Source organism: Cervus canadensis, chromosome 8 (genome assembly GCF_019320065.1).
Source record: "Cervus canadensis isolate Bull #8, Minnesota chromosome 8, ASM1932006v1, whole genome shotgun sequence".
Taxonomy (NCBI): domain Eukaryota; kingdom Metazoa; phylum Chordata; class Mammalia; order Artiodactyla; family Cervidae; genus Cervus; species Cervus canadensis.
This window is the reverse complement of record NC_057393.1, coordinates 68,857,640-68,876,625: the sequence shown is the minus strand read 5'-3', so window position 1 is coordinate 68,876,625 and position 18,986 is coordinate 68,857,640. Positions and strand designations below refer to the sequence as shown.

The window sequence follows — 18,986 nt, the reverse complement described above, 5'->3', positions numbered from 1 at the left end:
CTTGATTTATGTATAAGAGGAGTAGTTATTCCTGGGATAACCAACTCTCAGGAGCAAAGCACCCCACCCCCCTCAAAAAAAACCCTACACTTTTTCCTGCTTTGGACATGGTGTGCATCTTTGTAAACATCCCAGTTGTAAAGATATGCTGCAAGTACTCAAAGCCTTATCTATCACCCATTTGTTCCTGAAGTATACACATAATCATAACTTACCACCATGCACAATACTTGTTTGGAAAAATTAGTTCATACTTTCAATATGGAAAGCCAGGAACTGACGAGCCCTCACTCATCATGTGGTAGGAGAAGCTGCAGAGAAGGTTCTTTAGCTTGGATCAAGGACTCCACTAAAATAGTGGCTACAGGTGGTATGGAATGGATTGGAAATCTGGGACTTAAACAAAACAAGAGGAGCTGCCATAGAACCTAAGACCTCTTGCCACCCTCACAAAAAGCCTGGGTTTTCCTGAACTCCAGGATCTCATGTGAGTTTTGCAAACTATGAGAATCATTCATTTGACTATTATTTTTAAAATAATAAAGCAACTTAGTAACAACCTCACATAGTAAGAGAATAAAATAACTCATTGGTTTTATTCTTAAGCATCCAAAAAATAAACATATCTGTTAAAAGGAAAAATACCTGTTTAGGAGCATGAATGCAATTCAACAAAGATGAAAAATGTACTCCTTGTGGGATTTTTAAATTGTCAAGAATAGGAAATATTTCAAATTTGTAAGATTAGTTAATGTATTTATGGAAAATATGTTCATTATATAGTATTAGGGAGAATAGTTTGAAATTGCTGATATTATACCACTTTTAATCCTGAAAAAATGGCAATTTCATATGGTTCAAACTAATAGGTAGATAGCTGGAAGTTTTAAGTATTAACTTAAAAAAAAACTCCCAAAATGTAGAAAATAGTCATAATACTTTTAAACTAAATTAGGTTTCAAATTAGAAGTGAACATCTTTTACTTTAATTGGTTTGAGTTATCTGATGAAAAATGAATACACTTAACTGGAGATTCATATTTTTTTTTCTGCCCTGAAAGAGCTGCTGTAGATTTATTTTGTTTACCCAGTCTAAGATGTGTCTGAGAAGAAAGATTTAAAATTGGTTCTGAGAAATTAAAACCAAGAAATATTTGGTTTCTGTGTTTCCGAAGTGCCAATTCTACGCAAATTCGGGCAGTGATATATATAAAACAATAACTAGAAGACATGAGTGATGTGATTTAATAGCTTGAGATTATATCTCATGAGTCCTGAATTCAATTATTCTGCCTATGACTAGGGGCAGATACAAATCAGCCTGGTGCTCCCAAATTCACTTCAGGGGCATCCTAGTATCATCTGCATGGAACCTACCCAAATCATAAAATCATGGTTAACTAGAGTCACAAGTTTAACCAAAGGTCTCACCCTCACCCCAGGCACCTGGCTCTGGATTCCTCAAAGATACAGTAGTGCAGGAACAAATGACAGCCTCCATGTCATTCATGTTTTCTTCCATTCTTTGGGTACTCAAGGAGCCCCTGCCATGAGACAGGCACTCACTATTATATGTACTGTTAACATCGTGGAAAGCAAGACAAACAAGAATTCTGCTCTTTGGATGCTAACATGCTTAGAGATATTCAATCATTGAATCAATAAACAAACAAGCAAGAGTAATACTGGAGGACTTCCCTGGCGGTCCAGTGACTAAGACACTGTGATCCCAATGCAGGGGGCCCAGGTTCTGATCCCTGGTCAGGGAACTAGATCCCACGTGCCACAGCTAAGACCTGGTGCAGCCAAATAAATAAAAATAAATATTTTTAAAGTTTTTTAAAAAAGGAATAATACTGGATAGCAAGAAATGCTCTGTAGAGAATTACAATAGGGAGTTACTTTAGATGAAATGCCTGGGAAGGCTGTTTTACGGAGGTGACATTTCAGCTTGATAGAACAGGGTGGGAGAGGGAATGACAGGAATCCAGGATAAGTTCTAGATTTAAGTTAACTTGGTGCACTCAAAGCATGGTCTGAAACCTATGCCAATTTGCAAGCTGTCATCTCTCCACCTTGAGACAGCTATGGAAATTGAAAGTAACCAATAAGAAATTTCTATAGCATTTGACAGAGTAATTTTATGTCTATCAAACATAATCTTGCATGCTTTTAATATTTCACTTTTCTAGTAATTCATTTTTATTTTACAAGAAGAACAGGTTGAAAAATACCAATTTTTAAAATTTGGTTTTCACCATAGCTAATGGGAGAAACACCAGTTTAACTACTTAACCAAGTGGATGAATAGTAGTGACCGTTCCTAAAATGGGAAAGAGCAGGGTAGGAGTATATTCTCTGGGGAACAGAAATCAAGTGGGTATTGCTTGGACCAAGCTACATTTGAAGCGCCCATGAGGTACCCACGCCATGACACAGAATAAATTGGTGGGTTTATGACTTTCATGATATAGAGTAGATCATTGGGTATATGAGTTCTGGAGAGAGATCAGACTGAGAGACATGGATTTGGAGTCATCAGCATACAGAAGGCAGGTGAAGCTGTGAGACTGGATGAGACAATCTAGGACAGAGAAGGAAGAGCTAGCAACGGAAACTGATATGGAACAGCTAGAGAAAGGGAAGGAAGACCAATACAGTGTCATGGAAATCAACAACAACAGAGAAATGTTTTATAAAGGAGAAAGTAAGGACTCCTTTGGTAGTCCAGAGGTTAAGACTTCTTGTTCCCAATGCAGGGGGCTGGGTTCGATCCCTGGTCAAGGAACTAGCTCCCATATACCACAACGAAGATCAAAGATCCTGCCTGCTGCAACTAATACCTGGCATAGCCAAATAAATAAATAATTTTTTTTTAATGGAGAAAGTAGCCATCTGTGTTAATGCTGCTCAGAAGTCAGGTAAGGCAAGAACAGATAAGTGACAACTGGATTTGGCAAATAAGAAGACCCTGACAGCAGCAATCTCAGCAGAACTGTGAGAACACAAACTTAACTGGAGTGCGCTAGTGAAAGAAAAGGTGACAAGGGAATGAGGCTATAAGAGAGAAAATTATCTCAAATAGTTTTGTTGTGAGGGCTGCAGAGACACTGTGAAGGCAAGCATGGGGTCAATGGAGATTTATGAAGACAAGTTTTCTGATGGCAAAACCCAGTAGAGACAGGAAGTTGGTGATGAAGGCAAGTACTAAAATGCAATTCAGAATAATTTTGCCAAAACACCACATAGACAGTTCTATATATCAAGATGGACACTTTTAGTAGCTATGGAATTACATTCCATCTTCATTCCATTCCCTACAAGATTCTACTGGGACTCCATGATGAAGGTGAGGAATTAGAACATTTTGGGATTGCAGTAGAGACCCAAATCCCTTTAGTACTCCATGATGAAGGTGAGGAATCAGAAAATTTTGGGATTGCAGTAGAGACCCAAATCCCTTTAGTACTTCCGTGAGGAAGTGGAAATAGAAGATGCCTGGTTTATGGAGGTTCCATGATATGAACCTAACATTTGAATCTTAAAAAGTTTCATCCTCAAATTATACTGATGAACACGTTCTTCCTCACCCATAGAAACTGACATTAAAACATGTTTGCCATTTTGACAGGAGTACAAAATTTCAAGCTTTGAGCAGAGGCTGATGAATGAAATAGAGTTTCGCTTGGAACGCACCCCTGTTGATGAATCAGACGATGAAATCCAACATGATGAGATCCCCACGGGCAAGTGTATAGCTCCCATCTTTGACAAAAGACTCAAGCACTTCCGGGTCACCGAAGGCTCTCCAGTGACATTCACCTGCAAAATTGTTGGGATACCTGTCCCAAAGGTAGGGGAAGATGAACAGCCAGTCAATCAACCAACAGTGCAAATCTATAGACTCAGTGCCCTCAAGAAAGCCTTATCAGACTCTAGTGAAATATCTATACAGAGAATAAAAATCAATACCAGAAAATTAACAAAGGCCAGATAATCTGACTACAAAGATACAATCAGGAATAGAATCATTAAATAGGCAGAAAACAAATCAGATTATTTATGGGCATGTTAAAATTTTTGTAAAAGTTGAAAATAAATTTTGTTAGTCATGATCCTCTCTTTGGGGCTATTGATCCTCTCAACCATCAAATTCACCAATCTGATACTTTTCTTTCTATTTAACATCTACTGAATATCCACAGCCAACCTGTTGTACAAAGCAAGCTATATTTGTATCATTACTATTAGGTTGGTAAATGCAGAAAATGTCATATTGTTACCACTGGCTGCTGAAAAGTCTTATGAGTCACCAGATTTTCTGGCAGTCAGCTGAGAGAGGATTTACACCCAGTATGTCTACAGCAGGGAATCTCTTCACTCTGCTTTCACAAACATTAACATGGCTTTAGCATGTATGGTTTGGTAACCAGGAAATGCAGAGAAGGTCAACTGCTACTGTACTTTAACTCACCTGTCTTTCAGAGATTCCCCTTGATATATGCAGAACTTAACATGAAAACTATGTAGACTTAAGTTTTAGTCAGATGAGGAATTCAGCAAGTGAATCCTGGCCTCATTCCACTTGATATAACACAATATACTAGCCTTTCAAGTAAGGTCAGCTATTCTAGGCCCTGAGATCTGGAACTTCTAGCAGGAAAAGTTTCAAGCTATCCCAGTTTTCATTATTTTGCCTCTGAAGACCCGCCTGGCCCTTAGGGTGGTTTTTTAATTATAAAGTACAATAAAAATAATCAAAAGCTTTCTCTCCATCCTAAATTATTTGTAATTTTTTTCTTAAATATTCTGTATGTACAAGTGGAAGAGCATCTTAAACTGTTATTATAATGCGTCTGATAATTTTTCTCTGTTTTGTAAAGGATGGGTTACTAGTTGTAGAGATGGCAATCCACCCAGGCCTTATCCTACTCCTTATATCATGATCCTCTAAAGATGTACAGAACTGTGCATATTCTCCTTGTCTATTTTTCATTTCAGGTTTACTGGTTCAAAGACGGGAAGCAGATTTCAAAGAGAAATGAGCACTTCAAGATGAAGCGAGAAGGAGACGGGACATGTTCTCTGCACATTGACTCCACCACCAGTGACGACGACGGCAACTATACCATCATGGCCGCCAACCCCCAGGTGGAGACGCAGGGCTCCACGCTGTGCCGCATTCTGAGGAAGGAGCAGTTGATATCATTGTGAATAAACCTTGAGAAGTGCAAGTTACTAAGGGTTGCTGAGGAAAATGAATGAGGAGCATTGAGACTGTGTGTAACCAGAACACAGGATCACAATTTACAAGACTAGTCAGCCGTTGATGGGTCACTCCACTCTTCAGCCTTTGTCAAAGGACATTAGTACTATCTATTCACTAACTATATGCCTCAGACCTCTAGAGTAAATCTTGTGTTTATCAACTCATTGACTCTCTTGAAGAGTCAATAAATTATTCTATCAAAGAATGATTTGCTATTTTTAGTTCTTTAGAGAATAAGCAAATTACTTGTGAATAGCCCTCACTCATAAATTTTTTTCTTCTTTTTTTGGTAAAAGATGGAAAGTCATAATATTTCACTTTCCTTTTCTGAAGAGATCAGGACTTAAAATCCCCCTTAAAAACATGGCAAAATATGTATAAATATAGCTGATTCACATTGTTGTATAGCACAAAGTAACACAACATTGTAAAGCAATTATACTCCAATAAATAAATAAATAAGTGTAAAACTGAAAAAAAATATGGCAGAATAAATATTTCCAACTACTATGAGAATAGGAGGTACAGAACTATAATTTCTACTCTTACCAACTCCTATAAAAATGTTAATTTTGAAGATAATCTCTATTGAGGAAAGCATAAAAATACTTGACCATGATCTCTGCATGTGCCTGCAAATAATATTAAGTGCATAAGAACTCAATTTTTTTTACATTTGTGTCTGTTCATTTTCAGCTTAAAAATGAAGGTCATCACAATATTCTTAAAAATCTTTCCCCTGAAATATTAACAGCAGTTTAAAGAGTTACATTGTTTTTACTCCCTCTCCAAAAAACTCATAATAGTCAAAAGCTAATAACAGTTTGGTCCATAAAAATGTATATATATATTGAAAAAGTAGGGAGTTCTTTTTATTTTAATCTCCTTCATTTTCTGTTTCTCAGGGGAGAATCAGTTGTTCTGGCCACTTGATGGTACAAGGTTTGCCCATCCGAAGTCGACTAACAGCTGCTGGTCAGTCTCACAGGTAAAAACAGTAAGAACCTCCCTTCTCCAGCTCCTCCCAAGCATCCACCTGCTGCAATGAGCACTGAAGTATTGGGCCTATAAACTGTCACCTAAAGTGTAGTTCTCCACCTAAAATATTGGCACCACTTGGGAGCTTGTTGCAAATGCAGAATACCAAGCCCCACCCAGACCTATTGACCAGAATGTACATTTTACTAAGATCTGCAGGTGATTCACAAGTGTATTAAATTTGAGAAGTATTGGTTCACAGCACATTTTTAATGTTCAAAATTTGTAACCATCAGTAGCACCTGTGCATATAATATATAAATCAGACTGAACTAAGTTAACTTTTCTTTAAAAAACAGAAACTGTTAATGAGTATATGTATACTAATAAAAGATTTTTGTTGTTGTTATTATCTCCAACATAACAATTGTCTCCAACATAGCAACTAACTTTCCTCCTCCTCTGACTTTATTAATGTTAAGAAGAGAGAAAAAAAAAAAAGAGAGAGCCTGGCTTTCTCTTGAGTCGTATGGTGCCACAAAGTCTTAGCAAAGCATTTCATAGTTGCTGACATGCATGAATTAAATTAGACTTACCAAAGGAACAAAAATAGTGACCTACGTTTCAGATACAGTATTTCACTACCGTTACAACTATACCTTCTTCTTCAGTTTTTTTTTCCCCCTTCTTCAAGAACAGCTGTTACTGTTGGTCAGTCTTAATCAGTTCAGGTTCATGATCATCTTTAATGGTCTGGCAGAATTTACAAGCCAGGTTACATTTTATTACTCAGAGACACAGGGACTGCAGCTGCCTCGTTCTGAGTAATAAACAGGACTTCTCTTTTGGCTCTCATTGGAGGTTCAGATTGAATACTGATTTATTTGTTTATTTTGAAACTTTTGAACAACTGGTCAAACCCAAGGCAAGGGGAGCTGAGTCACTTAACCCAGAAACCCAGAATGACTTCACAGAGAAAAAAGCTAAAGCCTGCTTACTTAATTACAGATCTCACATGATAATCCTACAGTGGATGAGATACTTAATACTTTCTTTTTTCACATCAGCTCCATACCATTACTTATTCTTTCTTTATGGTCCAGCAACCCCTACCCCCATCCCCCAAAGAAATCTTTCTCCAAGCCCTATAGCCATGACTAAATGCCTACACTGTCATATATTTATGAATTGGTTTCTACTATTTAACGCCTGAACACGCCTGCTGTTTCAGAGGAAGGTCCCGAGTGCAAGAAAGAGACAAAGAGCCCCTACAGGAACGCTTTTTCCGACCACATTTCCTGCAGGCTCCTGGGGATATGGTGGCTCACGAGGGGCGCCTCTGTCGGCTGGACTGTAAGGTAGCCTGTAGCACCACCTGTTCATATTTTGTATTTATTTGTTTGTATGCACCTATTTTTGTTTGTATGTGTTTTATAGTTGGTTTTGGGGAATGGGGACTGAGGAACAAAGAGAGAAGGAGATCACTTTTTTCCACCCATAAGGTTCTTTTGGAGCATTTAATACCAGATCAAAGTATTTCATAAAACCTTTTAAGTGATTATATCTTAATAAAAACTACACTGATATCATATCAAGTTTACTCTATGTTTGTAAAAGACAACCAAAGAGGTGATGTAGTTCAGACATCTTCCGTATGGTACCTGAAAAGTCTTTATTGCCATAAAGACATAAGGATGATTTTTACATCCTTGAAATGAACTGCTATGAGGTACAGCCTTTGAAAAAATTATAGTCACTGGCTCCAAAGCAGTTTATGAAAACAGAATCTGGTTTCTAATACTAGCCTACATCCATCACCTTTAACTAGTCTATAATATATTCTAACTCTTCCACCAGAAACTGGGTTCAGTTGAATGGCATGGATAGTTCTCAATATGAACAGAAACTTAAGTTCTCCTTCTGCCCCAACACTGCAGAATGCTATGGCGATTAAGATGCAAATTAGTAAAGGTTTAAGGTTAAGTATTTATAGAATCCACTCCTCTAGGTGGATCTTGTCCTCAAATTAGTTACCTAAATAATATTTGGGATGGACTGTTAATTTCTTCCACCCTAAATCCTGAAAGAAACCCATCCTGGGTCCACTCCCTAAAGATTCCGATTTAATGTAGTAAATGGGCATCAGGATTTCAAATATTCCATGTGGTTATGACACACAGCCAGCTTTGAGAACAGTGGTTTGATGTCTGCCGCTATCTTGGCTACCTCTTGGTCGTTAGGTATGTAAGCAATATATTCTCTCTGAAACTGACACTATAGGCCTATTTTATCTATCTATTTAGCTTTTTAATTCTTATTCATTTTAATCTAGTATAAAATCACTACCTGAACTGGGGTCCAAATACTATACAGTTTAAATTCACACACCCATCCATCCAGATCCCTCTTGTCCTGACGCCCCTGTGGAGAGGTTTCTCACCACTGACATTCCCTCGCTATCTATGTGATGCCAGATCAGGATGAAGAAGTCAGCCACCAAATAAATCTGCTTGTCATCAGTCTGTCATGTGCCTCAGCTGTCCTCTTGTTTATTAGGTGAGTGGCTTACCGCCCCCGGAGCTGACGTGGCTGCTCAATGGCCAGCCTGTCCTCCCCGACGCCTCCCACAAGATGCTGGTCAGGGAGACCGGAGTCCACTCTCTGCTCATTGACCCGCTCACTCAACGTGATGCGGGGACCTACACCTGCGTCGCTACCAACAAAACTGGGCAGAATTCCTTTAGCTTGGAGCTCACTGTAGTAGGTAAGGTTTGCTGCTGGGACCCCTAAACATGACTCCCTCCAAAGCTACTGCCCAAATATGCAGAGCCTCTGATGTAATTCCTTCGTCCTTTGCCCCACCGAGCCTCATCTCAGTTTCCTCTTCTCTGTAGTAAGGGCCATGTTTCCTACATTGCTCTCGAAAACATATTAGTAAGCCAAAATCAAAATGTGGTGCCTTGTGTATATCATGCTTGCAATAAATGATAGTCATTGTAATAATTAATCAATCACTTAATTACTAATTGACTATCACTAAATTCAGGTCACTTGCCCTACAGTTCATCACTCCAGGGTCTCCCCCTACCCCAAGCTTCTATGCCTTTGCATTAATGGTCCCTTTACATGGAATGCCCTTCTTTGCCTAGCAACCTCCTACTCATTCTCTAAGACTTATTTCAGATGCTACCACAAAGGCACAGCGGACCCAGCAGGCACATCCTCCTCTATGCCCAGAGCACTCAGTAAAGGAGAGACTTTCAGCACTCGTGGCTTCTGTGTAACTGTTTTCTCTTTGCCTCCCTGATATGAGCCACTGAGGCCATAGAAGCTTGTTCTTCTGTGCATCTCTGATGTCTGACTCAGTGCCTGGAACATGGAAGGCATTCAATCAATAACTAAACAAATGAACCCTTACCTTACAAGATGATGTCAACAAACACTAATGCCTACAGTCATCGTGCCCTGGGAGGTGTCAGCCCCTTGGGGTGTTAGCCCAGCTAGAATTAGCTTTCAGAATGAATGAATTCTCCCGCTGAACTTTCTCCTGCTAGCTCCCTTGCATGGCCCCTGAAAGAAATCAGGATGGCATCAGAATGTTAACCTTCTCTCTAGGCTAGTAGCTGTTTCCTCTATATTATCTTATTTTTTTACACTCTTAATCCCCTCTCCCAACAGAGTAGCAAAAGCTCATTCTGCGAGGATACACTGATTGCAGCTTTTACTTTTTTCCCACTGTTTTGCTAAAGTATGGCCTCTGGAACCCTGAGATAGGAGATGTCTTTGTCTTAATTGATTCTACTGGGAAAAAAAAAATACCTCCTTAGGAAACATAATTTGTGGTGTGTCTTTAAAAAAAAAATAGTATACGTCTTTCAATTTTTATGGAGCAATAAAATTTCTCAAGGTAAAAAATTGAGGGAAAATCAATATACCTTCTACAAAATAACCTCCTCTAAAAAAGAAAACAAAATATATTTAGTACATAAAATATATCATTTTTCAGCATTTACTACTGAGCAATAAAAGAAACTCGCTTAATTCCACACCTACCATTTGCATCCCACATGTGTTACCTAAATCCTTGAGTGTTGTCTCTCAAAAGATAGGCAGAAAAAATAAAATAAAAATTTAAAATTTTTTAAAAAGGCACAGGCAGTTTTCTCGTTTCTTTTTAAAATCATTTTTGGAGCTTTTATCAAGGCAGTGATCTTCACTAAGAAGCTTGAGAAGTGTTATAAAGAGGTAAGGTGGGTGGATGCTCACTCAGATTCCAGAACTGTCCTGAATTTGAGGCATGGAGCCCAAGGCACTTACTATTCAAACTAGCATGGCTCTTTTCTCATTCAGCCAAGGAAGTAAAGAAAGCACCTGTAATCCTGGAGAAACTGCAGAACAGTGGTGTTCCAGAAGGCCACCCCGTGAGACTGGAGTGCCGGGTGATAGGCATGCCTCCACCCGTGTTCTACTGGAAGAAAGACAATGAGACCATCCCTTTCACCAGAGAGAGGATCAGGTACAGCCTCCACACTTGGTCAAGTTCAGCAAAGCTCATCAGGTCACCCAAATAAGTCTTCAGCCTTTTGAATCTGGCTCCTTTCACTTGGCATAATGCATTTGCTTTATCCATGTAACTGTGCTTATCAAGAATTTATTCCTTTTTGTTGCTGAGGGTTAGTCCATTGCATAATGTCCCACCATTTAAAAACATTATTATTATTATTATTATTATTTTGCACCACATGGCATGCAGGATCTTAGTTCTCTGACCAGGGATTAAACCCATGCCCCCTGCAGTGAACATGCGGAGTCTTAATCACTGGACCACAAGGGAAGTCTCTAAAACCTTAATTTTTATGCTTAAAAAGGTTTGAGGGATTTATAAAGATCTTCCATGTTTTTGTCATGTGTCTTTTTGTCATGTATCATGTCATGAGTCATATTAGTACCCAGACAAAATCTTTTGACTGTAAAAAGCTAAAATAAAATAAGGCAAAAAAAAAAAGCAAAACAAAACATTACGGCAATGCTCCTTTTCCATCTGTCACTACATGCCTGTTTTTAAAGTACATTTAAGGCACCTAAATGGGTGCCTTGTTTAACTTTCCCTGAGGTGAAGTGAAGTGAAAGTTGTTCAGTCGTGTCTGACACTTTACGGCCCCATGGACTGTAACTTGCCAGGCTCTTCTGTCCATGGAATTCTCCTGGCCAGGATACTGGAGTGGGTAGCCTTTCCCTTCTCCAGGGATCTTCCCAACCCAGGGATCGAACCCAGGTCTCCCGCATTGCAGGCAGATTCTTTACCATCTGAACCACTAGGGAAGCCCCAATTTGCCCTAACCATCCTTAATTCTTTGCCATTTTGTTTTTATGCCACAAGGGCAGCTTGTGCACAGAAACTGCCACTGAGAAATTATTATTACCGAGAATTATTTCTTCACAGGAAACTAAATTTGTCCTAAAGGATATTGGCTTTTACAGAATCTTGGCATCTAAAAAGTCTAAATATAAAAAGGTCAGGATTTTCCTCTGATAAAACATAAGCAAGAACAGAGAATATACTTGAGTTAACACTTCAGTGTAAATTAACAAAACATGTTAAACCCAGCCTGAAATTCTGGTATAATTATGCAGGATTGCACTACGCAGTCAAGATTAAGAACTACAGATTAGAGAAACCAGAAGGAAAGGACATGCAGATTTACTCCTGAATTGAGCTGAGTTAAATGCTGCACATGCCCAGTTGGTTATATTAAGAAACACTCCCTCCACCCTAAAGACTACACACAAAACTATTAGAACTAATGAACCATATATTTTAAATGTATAACCAACAAGGTCCTACTATATAGCACAAGAAATTCTGCTCAATGTTATGTGGCAGCTTGGATAGGAGGCAAGTTTGGAGGGGCTGAGTCCCTTTGTCGTTCACCTGAAACTATCACAGAGTTGTCTGTTAACTGGCTCTGGTGGTGATTTAGTCACTAAGTTGTGTCTGACTCTTGCGACCCCACAGACTGTAGCCTGCCAGGCTCCTCTGTCCATGGGATTTTCCAGGCAAGAGTACTGGAGTGGGTTGCCATTTTCTTCTCCAGGGGATCTTCCCAACTCAGGTATCAAGCCTGGGTCAACTCAGCCACCAGGGAAGCCCCAATACAAAATATAAAGCTTAAAAAAAAATCCTCCCCCTGCAAAAGAACTGATGAACGAATTCAGCAAAGCAGCAGGATACAGAACTAACACACAGAAATATGTTGCATTTCTTTACACTAACAAAGAAATATCACAAAGAGAAAGTTTTTTTAAAAATCCCTTTTAAAATCACATCAAGATAAAATACTGAGGAATAAACCTGACCAAGGAAGTCAAGGACTTATATGCTCAGAACATTGATAAAGGAAATTGAAGACGCTTCAAAGAAATGGAAAGGTATCCCATGCTTTTGGATATCCTTGAGTGGTTCTGGCACAAAAACAGATATACATGGATCAGTGGAACAGAATAGAGAACCCAGAAACCCACACACCTAGAGTAAATTAATCTTTGACAAAGGAGGCAAGAATATACAATGGAGAAAAGACAGTCTTTTCAGCAAGTGTTGGGAAAGCTGGACAGCTGAATGTAAACCAATGAAGTTAGAATACCCTCTCACACCATACACAAAAATAAATTTGAAATGAATTAAAGATTTAAATATAAAACATGACACCATAAAACTCCCATAAGAGAACATAGGCTAAGCATTCTCTGACATAAATCATAGCAATGTTTTCTTAGGTCAGTCTCCCAGGGCAACAGAAATAAGAGCAAATAAAAACAAATAGGACCTAATCAAACTTATAAGCTTTTGCACAGCAAAGGAAGTTATAAACAGAATGAAAAGACAATCCACAGAATGAGAGAAAATATTTGCAAACAGCGTAACCAATAAAGGCTTAATTTCCAAAATATGCAAGCAGCTTATACAGCTCAATATCAAAACAACTGAACCAAAAACCAGGCAGAAGACCTAAATGAACATTTCTCCAAAAAACATATCCAAATAGCCATCAGTCACATGAAAAGATGTTCAACATTGCTAAGTATGAAAGAAATGCAAATCAAAACTACAGTGAGGTACCTACACCTATCACCTCACACCAGTCAGAATGGCCATCATCAAAAAGTCTACAAATAATAGGGACTTTCTGGTGGTCTAGTGGTTAAGACTCTGTGTTTCCACTGCACGGGGGCACAGGTTTGATTCCAGGTCAGGGAAGCTCTGCATGCCACAAGGTACCCAGCCAAAGAAAGTCTACAAATTATAAATGCTAGAGAGGGTGTGGAGAAAAGGGAACCCTCCTATGCTGTTGGTGGCAATGTAAATTGGTGCAGCCACTATGGAGAAACCACTAGGGAGGACAGTAGGGAGATGCCTTTAAACATCAAAAGCAGACTTACCATATGATCCAGCAATCCCACTCCTGGGCATATATCCAGAAAAGATGAAAACTAATTTGAAGCACTGTAGCACTACCTACAAAAACCAAGATGTGGAAGCAACTTAAGTGTCCATATATATATAGATAGATATATAGATACATACATACATATACATACAGTGGAATATTACTCAGACATAAAAAGAATGAAATAATGCCATTTGAAGTAACATGGATGGGCCTAGAGATTACCATACTAGATGAAGTAAGTCAAACAAAGAAATGTTATATGATATTACTTACATGTGGAATCTAAGAAAAAATTATATGTGAACTTATTTACAAAATAGGAAAAGATCCACAGACATAGGAAAAAACTTATGGTTACTGAAGGGAAAAGGGTGAGGGGAGGGATAAACTAGGATCTTAGGATTAACTACTATATAAAAAAATGAGTTTCTGGGAACTCTAAACTCCCTCCAGATACAATGTAATATACTCATTCTTTTCTCCAGCATGCACCAGGACGCAACTGGTTATGTCTGCCTCCTCATTCAGCCAGCCAAGAAATCAGATGCTGGATGGTACACGCTGTCAGCCAAGAATGAAGCTGGCATCGTGTCCTGCACTGCCAGGCTGGATATATACGGTAGGTATAATGGCAGCGGTTGATCTATGCGACAGGCAGCTTAAAAATCTTTTTTTTTTCTTTTAGGATTGGTGTAGTATGTTTTCATAAATGAATTAATTGGTTTTTAAGATATGGATTTCTTAAGTCATTTTATTCTACTCACCTCAGGGCTTTTGTACACTCTTCCATTTCACTATAGGGTTAACCTTCTTCCAAAACAGGTTTTTTTCTGTACTTCTAATAAGAGGAATTACAGCTACTTCAGAGCATACATGGGCTTGTACTTATGATCACCCAGCATCTTCATGCCATCCCCTTGCTGCCATGGGTCACCCACAGGAACCCCCTCCCCATGCCTGTAATTCCCCAGTCATAACTCCACATGGCAGAATTTTCCAGACCCTATTCATTTGTTAATTCTTCCACAAATATTTATTACTCTCATCTCACAATCAGATTAATAACTGAGAGCTGTCCTGAGAGTCACTCAGTTGTTTCCAACTCTTTGCAACCCCATAGACTATACAGTCCATGGAATTCTCCAGGCCAGAATACTGAAGTGGGTAGCCTTTCCCTTCTCCAGAGTATCTTCCCAACCCAGGGATGGAACCCAGGTCTCCCGCATTGCGGGTAGATTCTTTACCAGCTGAGCCACAAGGGAAACTTTCACTCTTAGATAGTCCCAAACCCATGAGATTATTCTAATTGTTGTTACCCTCTTTTAAATGCCAAAGAAACACAGAGACTCAGAGAGGTTAAGTGACTACAGCTGGAAAGCAAATTCAGATTTTTTACATCATTCCTTCGAGTCATGTTTCTAAATATTTAACAAATTAATCTTTACCAATGTATTTGTGTACGCTACTATTCTCCTCTATAATTTTGACATTAACTGGCATTTTAAAGACATATTTCTTAACCCAAAAGAGTAATCCTTTTTTTTTTCTTTATAAAACCTAATTGGTTGGCTTAATATTCCTTACTGATTTAATATGATGAACCAGAATAACAAAGAAGAAAAAGTAACTCTGCCTAGAACCTGGGGCCCCTGCTACTTAGAGGTGCACACCAGATGCATTCCCTTTTTTTGGCACCACACAGGAGTCCTGGCCTGCCATTTTCCCTCAATCTCATATTTAGAGGAAATATATAGCTTTCTGGTTATTCTCTCTAATCTGTCGACTTGAAATTCAGTTGTGAAGGAAGCTGACTCTAATGTACTTTCCCCTGGAAGCGTCCGGAGAAAGAGAAGCCAGTGATATGTTTCTTAATCTAAGCTAATGCCTTAACCATTTCACCCACCTCACCATGTCGGAAGGAAACAAGTCTCCAACCAAGAAACTCCTACCAATAAGCCCTGAAACCGATGACACTTGTCCCGATCCTGCTCTTCCTTGGCGGAACCCCCACTTCAGTTCATCCCGGCTCACGTCTCCCAGGCTCCGTCCTGATTCCACAGCTCCAAAAACGGGAGGCGCTGTTTCGTCGGTTGGGACCCGGGAGTGGGCGAAGGGATGGAGGACTAAGGCTGAAATCAATCCACTTCGCCCCCCACAACCTGCCCGAGGAACCGGGACAGCGGGCATCCCTCCTCGCCCGCAAAGAAAGGCTTCTAAGAGTAGCTCCTGTCAGGTTAAGATGCCGAGAGAGCCGAGGAAAAGCTAAGAGGCAGAGGGGCTGCAGAGAGGGGCTTGACTAGGTCACAGTTGCTTCACCGAGTGCCTGCTCTCTTGTGGAATCGCTATTAAGTTTTGTCCTGTTTTGTAGCTTTCCAAATTTGATTTTTTTTCAATTATTTTTATTAGTTGGAGGCTAATCACTTCGCAACATTGCAGTGGGTTTTGTCATACATTGACATGAATCAGCCATGGAGTTACATGTATTCCCCATTCCGATCCCCCTCCCACCTCCCCCCCCAACCCGATTCCCCTGGGTCCTCCCAGTGCACCTGGCCCGAGCACCTGTCTCATGCATCCCACCTGGGCCGGTGGTCTGTTTCACCATTCCAAATTTGATTTTAATCAGTTCACTGAGAGGCATTTAGACCCCGAAAAACTAATTCGAAATAATGAAATCAACAAAGAACCCATTTATAACTGGGAATGCTACAAGCATCCATAATTCCCCAGGACCCGGAGCATCAATGTTTCCCACCTGGTGTTGCGCGATCGCCACCGCCAGGCTCTTGGAAACCTGATGAGAGGGCTGCTTGGTAATTTCTCAATCAGAGGCAACACCCAGGACTGAGCAGTTTGGATGGATACTTCATTCAGGACATGTTCGAGCCTAAAGATCCTAAAGAACCAGGATCTCCCTTGGACAGTGTTTGGTGAACATGGAAATTCTAACACATTCCCTTTTGTCCCCCAATCCTGGTTGATTGCATATGTTACTTTTCAGTCTTCTGGCTGTAACTAACTAGAACATGATCAGGGCAGTAGGTAGGTAAGTAAGGGTGATTAGGATGAGCAGTAAGTACTGGTCAGAGGTCTGTATTCATCGTTTGGCTTCCATTTCCACAGATATCTCATCTCCTCCTTCTGAGGAGCCCTCCCTTGAGAGCCTACAAGTCTCTCTACACCCACACCCCACCCCAGCCCCTGTAGACTCCACGCTAGGTCAGTGATGCTAGGTCAGGAGACAATTTTGAGATATCACCCTCATCACCCACTCTTCCTTCTTATAGTCCCAGATTTTGCTGGATTAGAATCATGGGGGTTGGTATTACAGAATCAAGAGATCATGAGCCCAATTTCCCTATTCCTAGCAGGACAGGAGAGATTTTATTGATTTTTTTTTCTTTTTTTACAAATGAGGCATTTCAGACCCAACTATTCATATATTTCAATGATTTACCAAGATCCCACACAAAGTGTTGGCATGAGGACAGAACGCACCCCTGCTGTGTACCTACTAGACTGTATTCTTTTGATTGTAACACATGATTTGGTCCATTTTCCAGCTCAGTGGCATCACCAGATCCCACCACCCATGACCGTCCGGCCCAGTGGCAGTCGCTATGGATCCCTCACCAGTAAAGGACTTGACATTTTCTCTGCTTTCTCCTCCATGGAAAGCACGATGGTGTATTCCTGCTCTTCTCGGAGTGTAGTGGAGAGTGACGAACTTTAAGAATGTCTGGGTGCCTGCTGTGTAAGGGGGCAGACTGTGGAGGGGGAAGGAGGACAAACCAGATAAGGTGGTTTCCAAGCAACTGGATTTGAGTAAGTTTCCACGCTGCCGGACCTGTGGCAAGGAGAGCTTTGAGTAAGTCATCTGGGAACTCCTGCAGTCTCAGCTTGGGCAGAGATTGAGAGCTGTACCTTTTAAGATTCCAACAAAATGAGAAGATAATATGGATGAACCAAAGATATAACGCAGCTGCTGTCCACTGCTTTCGGAAAAAGTTAGCATGCTCCTCTGCCCCCTGCTGTGTTAGGGGTGTTCAGGCCCTCCTAAGAGCAATGAGGGGCCAGATGCTTGGGCTGAAAGGAGTTAGACAGTAGTGACCTTAGGTATCCGAACTCACCAAACGATGTGAAGGGAAAAGGCAAGGGGTGGGGGGAGGTGGTGTCCATCACCTCACTGATTGCATTCATAGCAGAAATTTTGGATTCATTAAATCAGCTTCTACTTAGCACTAGGAGACTGTGCCTTAACTCACATACGTAGAGAAGCACTTTTGATGTGCTTATCCTGGGTGTATTGAGCCACATGATAAAGTGCCAAAATGTGCCTGAGACACACACACAAAAAAAAATCACTGAATGCTCAATTTTGCACAGTGCACTTATTCTATAGCCAAAATAGGGACCCACCAGCCTGCCGGCACCATTTTCTTTTGAATATGATGGTGAGTGGTTTTTCCTCTCTGAATATATATATAGATTCTATAACTAAAGGATTGTTAATAAACCAACCAGAAGGAAATCTTTTGCGGGGTCACTTTTAAAACTATTAGCTTCAGTTGCCACTTGCAAAACTATGCAGGCATCATCATCATCTGCCCATAGAATAATGACTCTCCTGTTTCTCCCCTCGCCCCCCAAAGTCTGCGCATCTATGAAGCAATGAGAAAGGAAAAAATGCAAACAAGGAGAGGAAGTGATGAGAGAATGGTTTTTGTTGTTTCATTTACCCAAGCAAAGCAGTGGTTGTGGAAGGAGAGGTCTTTAATGGTTGTGAACTGCTTTGAAATCATTAGCCAAATTGCATTTTCTATTCAGAAAATACTATGTTAACTGAAGAAGTGGGAGGGAAAAGGAATGTGCCTCTTTATTCTAACTCACCAATTCAAAATTTGCCTCTCCACCTAGGGAATTTTTAGACTTACATTCACTGTGATAGCCCAGTGCCTAGAAGACTGCTTAGCACAAAATAGGCCTTTGATAAATATTCGTTGGATGAATGAATCTTACATTAGAGAAATCTACAATGCATGAACCAGTCAAACGTTGCCCTATGGATGGTCGTCATGGCAAGTCTGCTCCAGATTCACTAGGGAAATGAATGGGAGTATCTATTACCAACTCCTGTGCTCAAGTCTTTGGTGTTTTCTGAGCCAGACACCCTCAGCTGGCATCTTACTCAAGTGAACAAATAGTAATTGCTTAGAAAGGCTTGAAATTTTCTTCACTTTAAAGCAAAGATTTCCAGTATAAAAATAAATTCATTCACTCAAAAAATA

The 18,986-nt window shown here is 40.0% G+C and overlaps 1 protein-coding gene across 3 annotated transcripts in view; it reads left to right on the top strand.

Annotated features, from left to right (window-relative positions):
* MYPN (myopalladin) overlaps positions 1-18,711 on the top strand; it is a 99,452-nt gene extending 80,741 nt beyond the window's left edge. For all 3 annotated transcript variants that reach the window (XM_043476799.1, XM_043476798.1, XM_043476797.1), the window contains 8 exons: positions 3,632-3,853; positions 5,002-5,151; positions 6,175-6,257; positions 7,479-7,605; positions 8,804-9,011; positions 10,598-10,763; positions 14,184-14,317; positions 17,262-18,711. In XM_043476799.1, coding sequence (XP_043332734.1) covers positions 3,632-3,853; positions 5,002-5,151; positions 6,175-6,257; positions 7,479-7,605; positions 8,804-9,011; positions 10,598-10,763; positions 14,184-14,317; positions 17,262-17,431 — 1,260 coding nt within the window. In that variant the 3' untranslated portion in view covers positions 17,432-18,711. The remainder of the gene's footprint in view (positions 1-3,631; positions 3,854-5,001; positions 5,152-6,174; positions 6,258-7,478; positions 7,606-8,803; positions 9,012-10,597; positions 10,764-14,183; positions 14,318-17,261) is intronic.
* Positions 18,712-18,986: the final 275 nt, after the last annotated feature.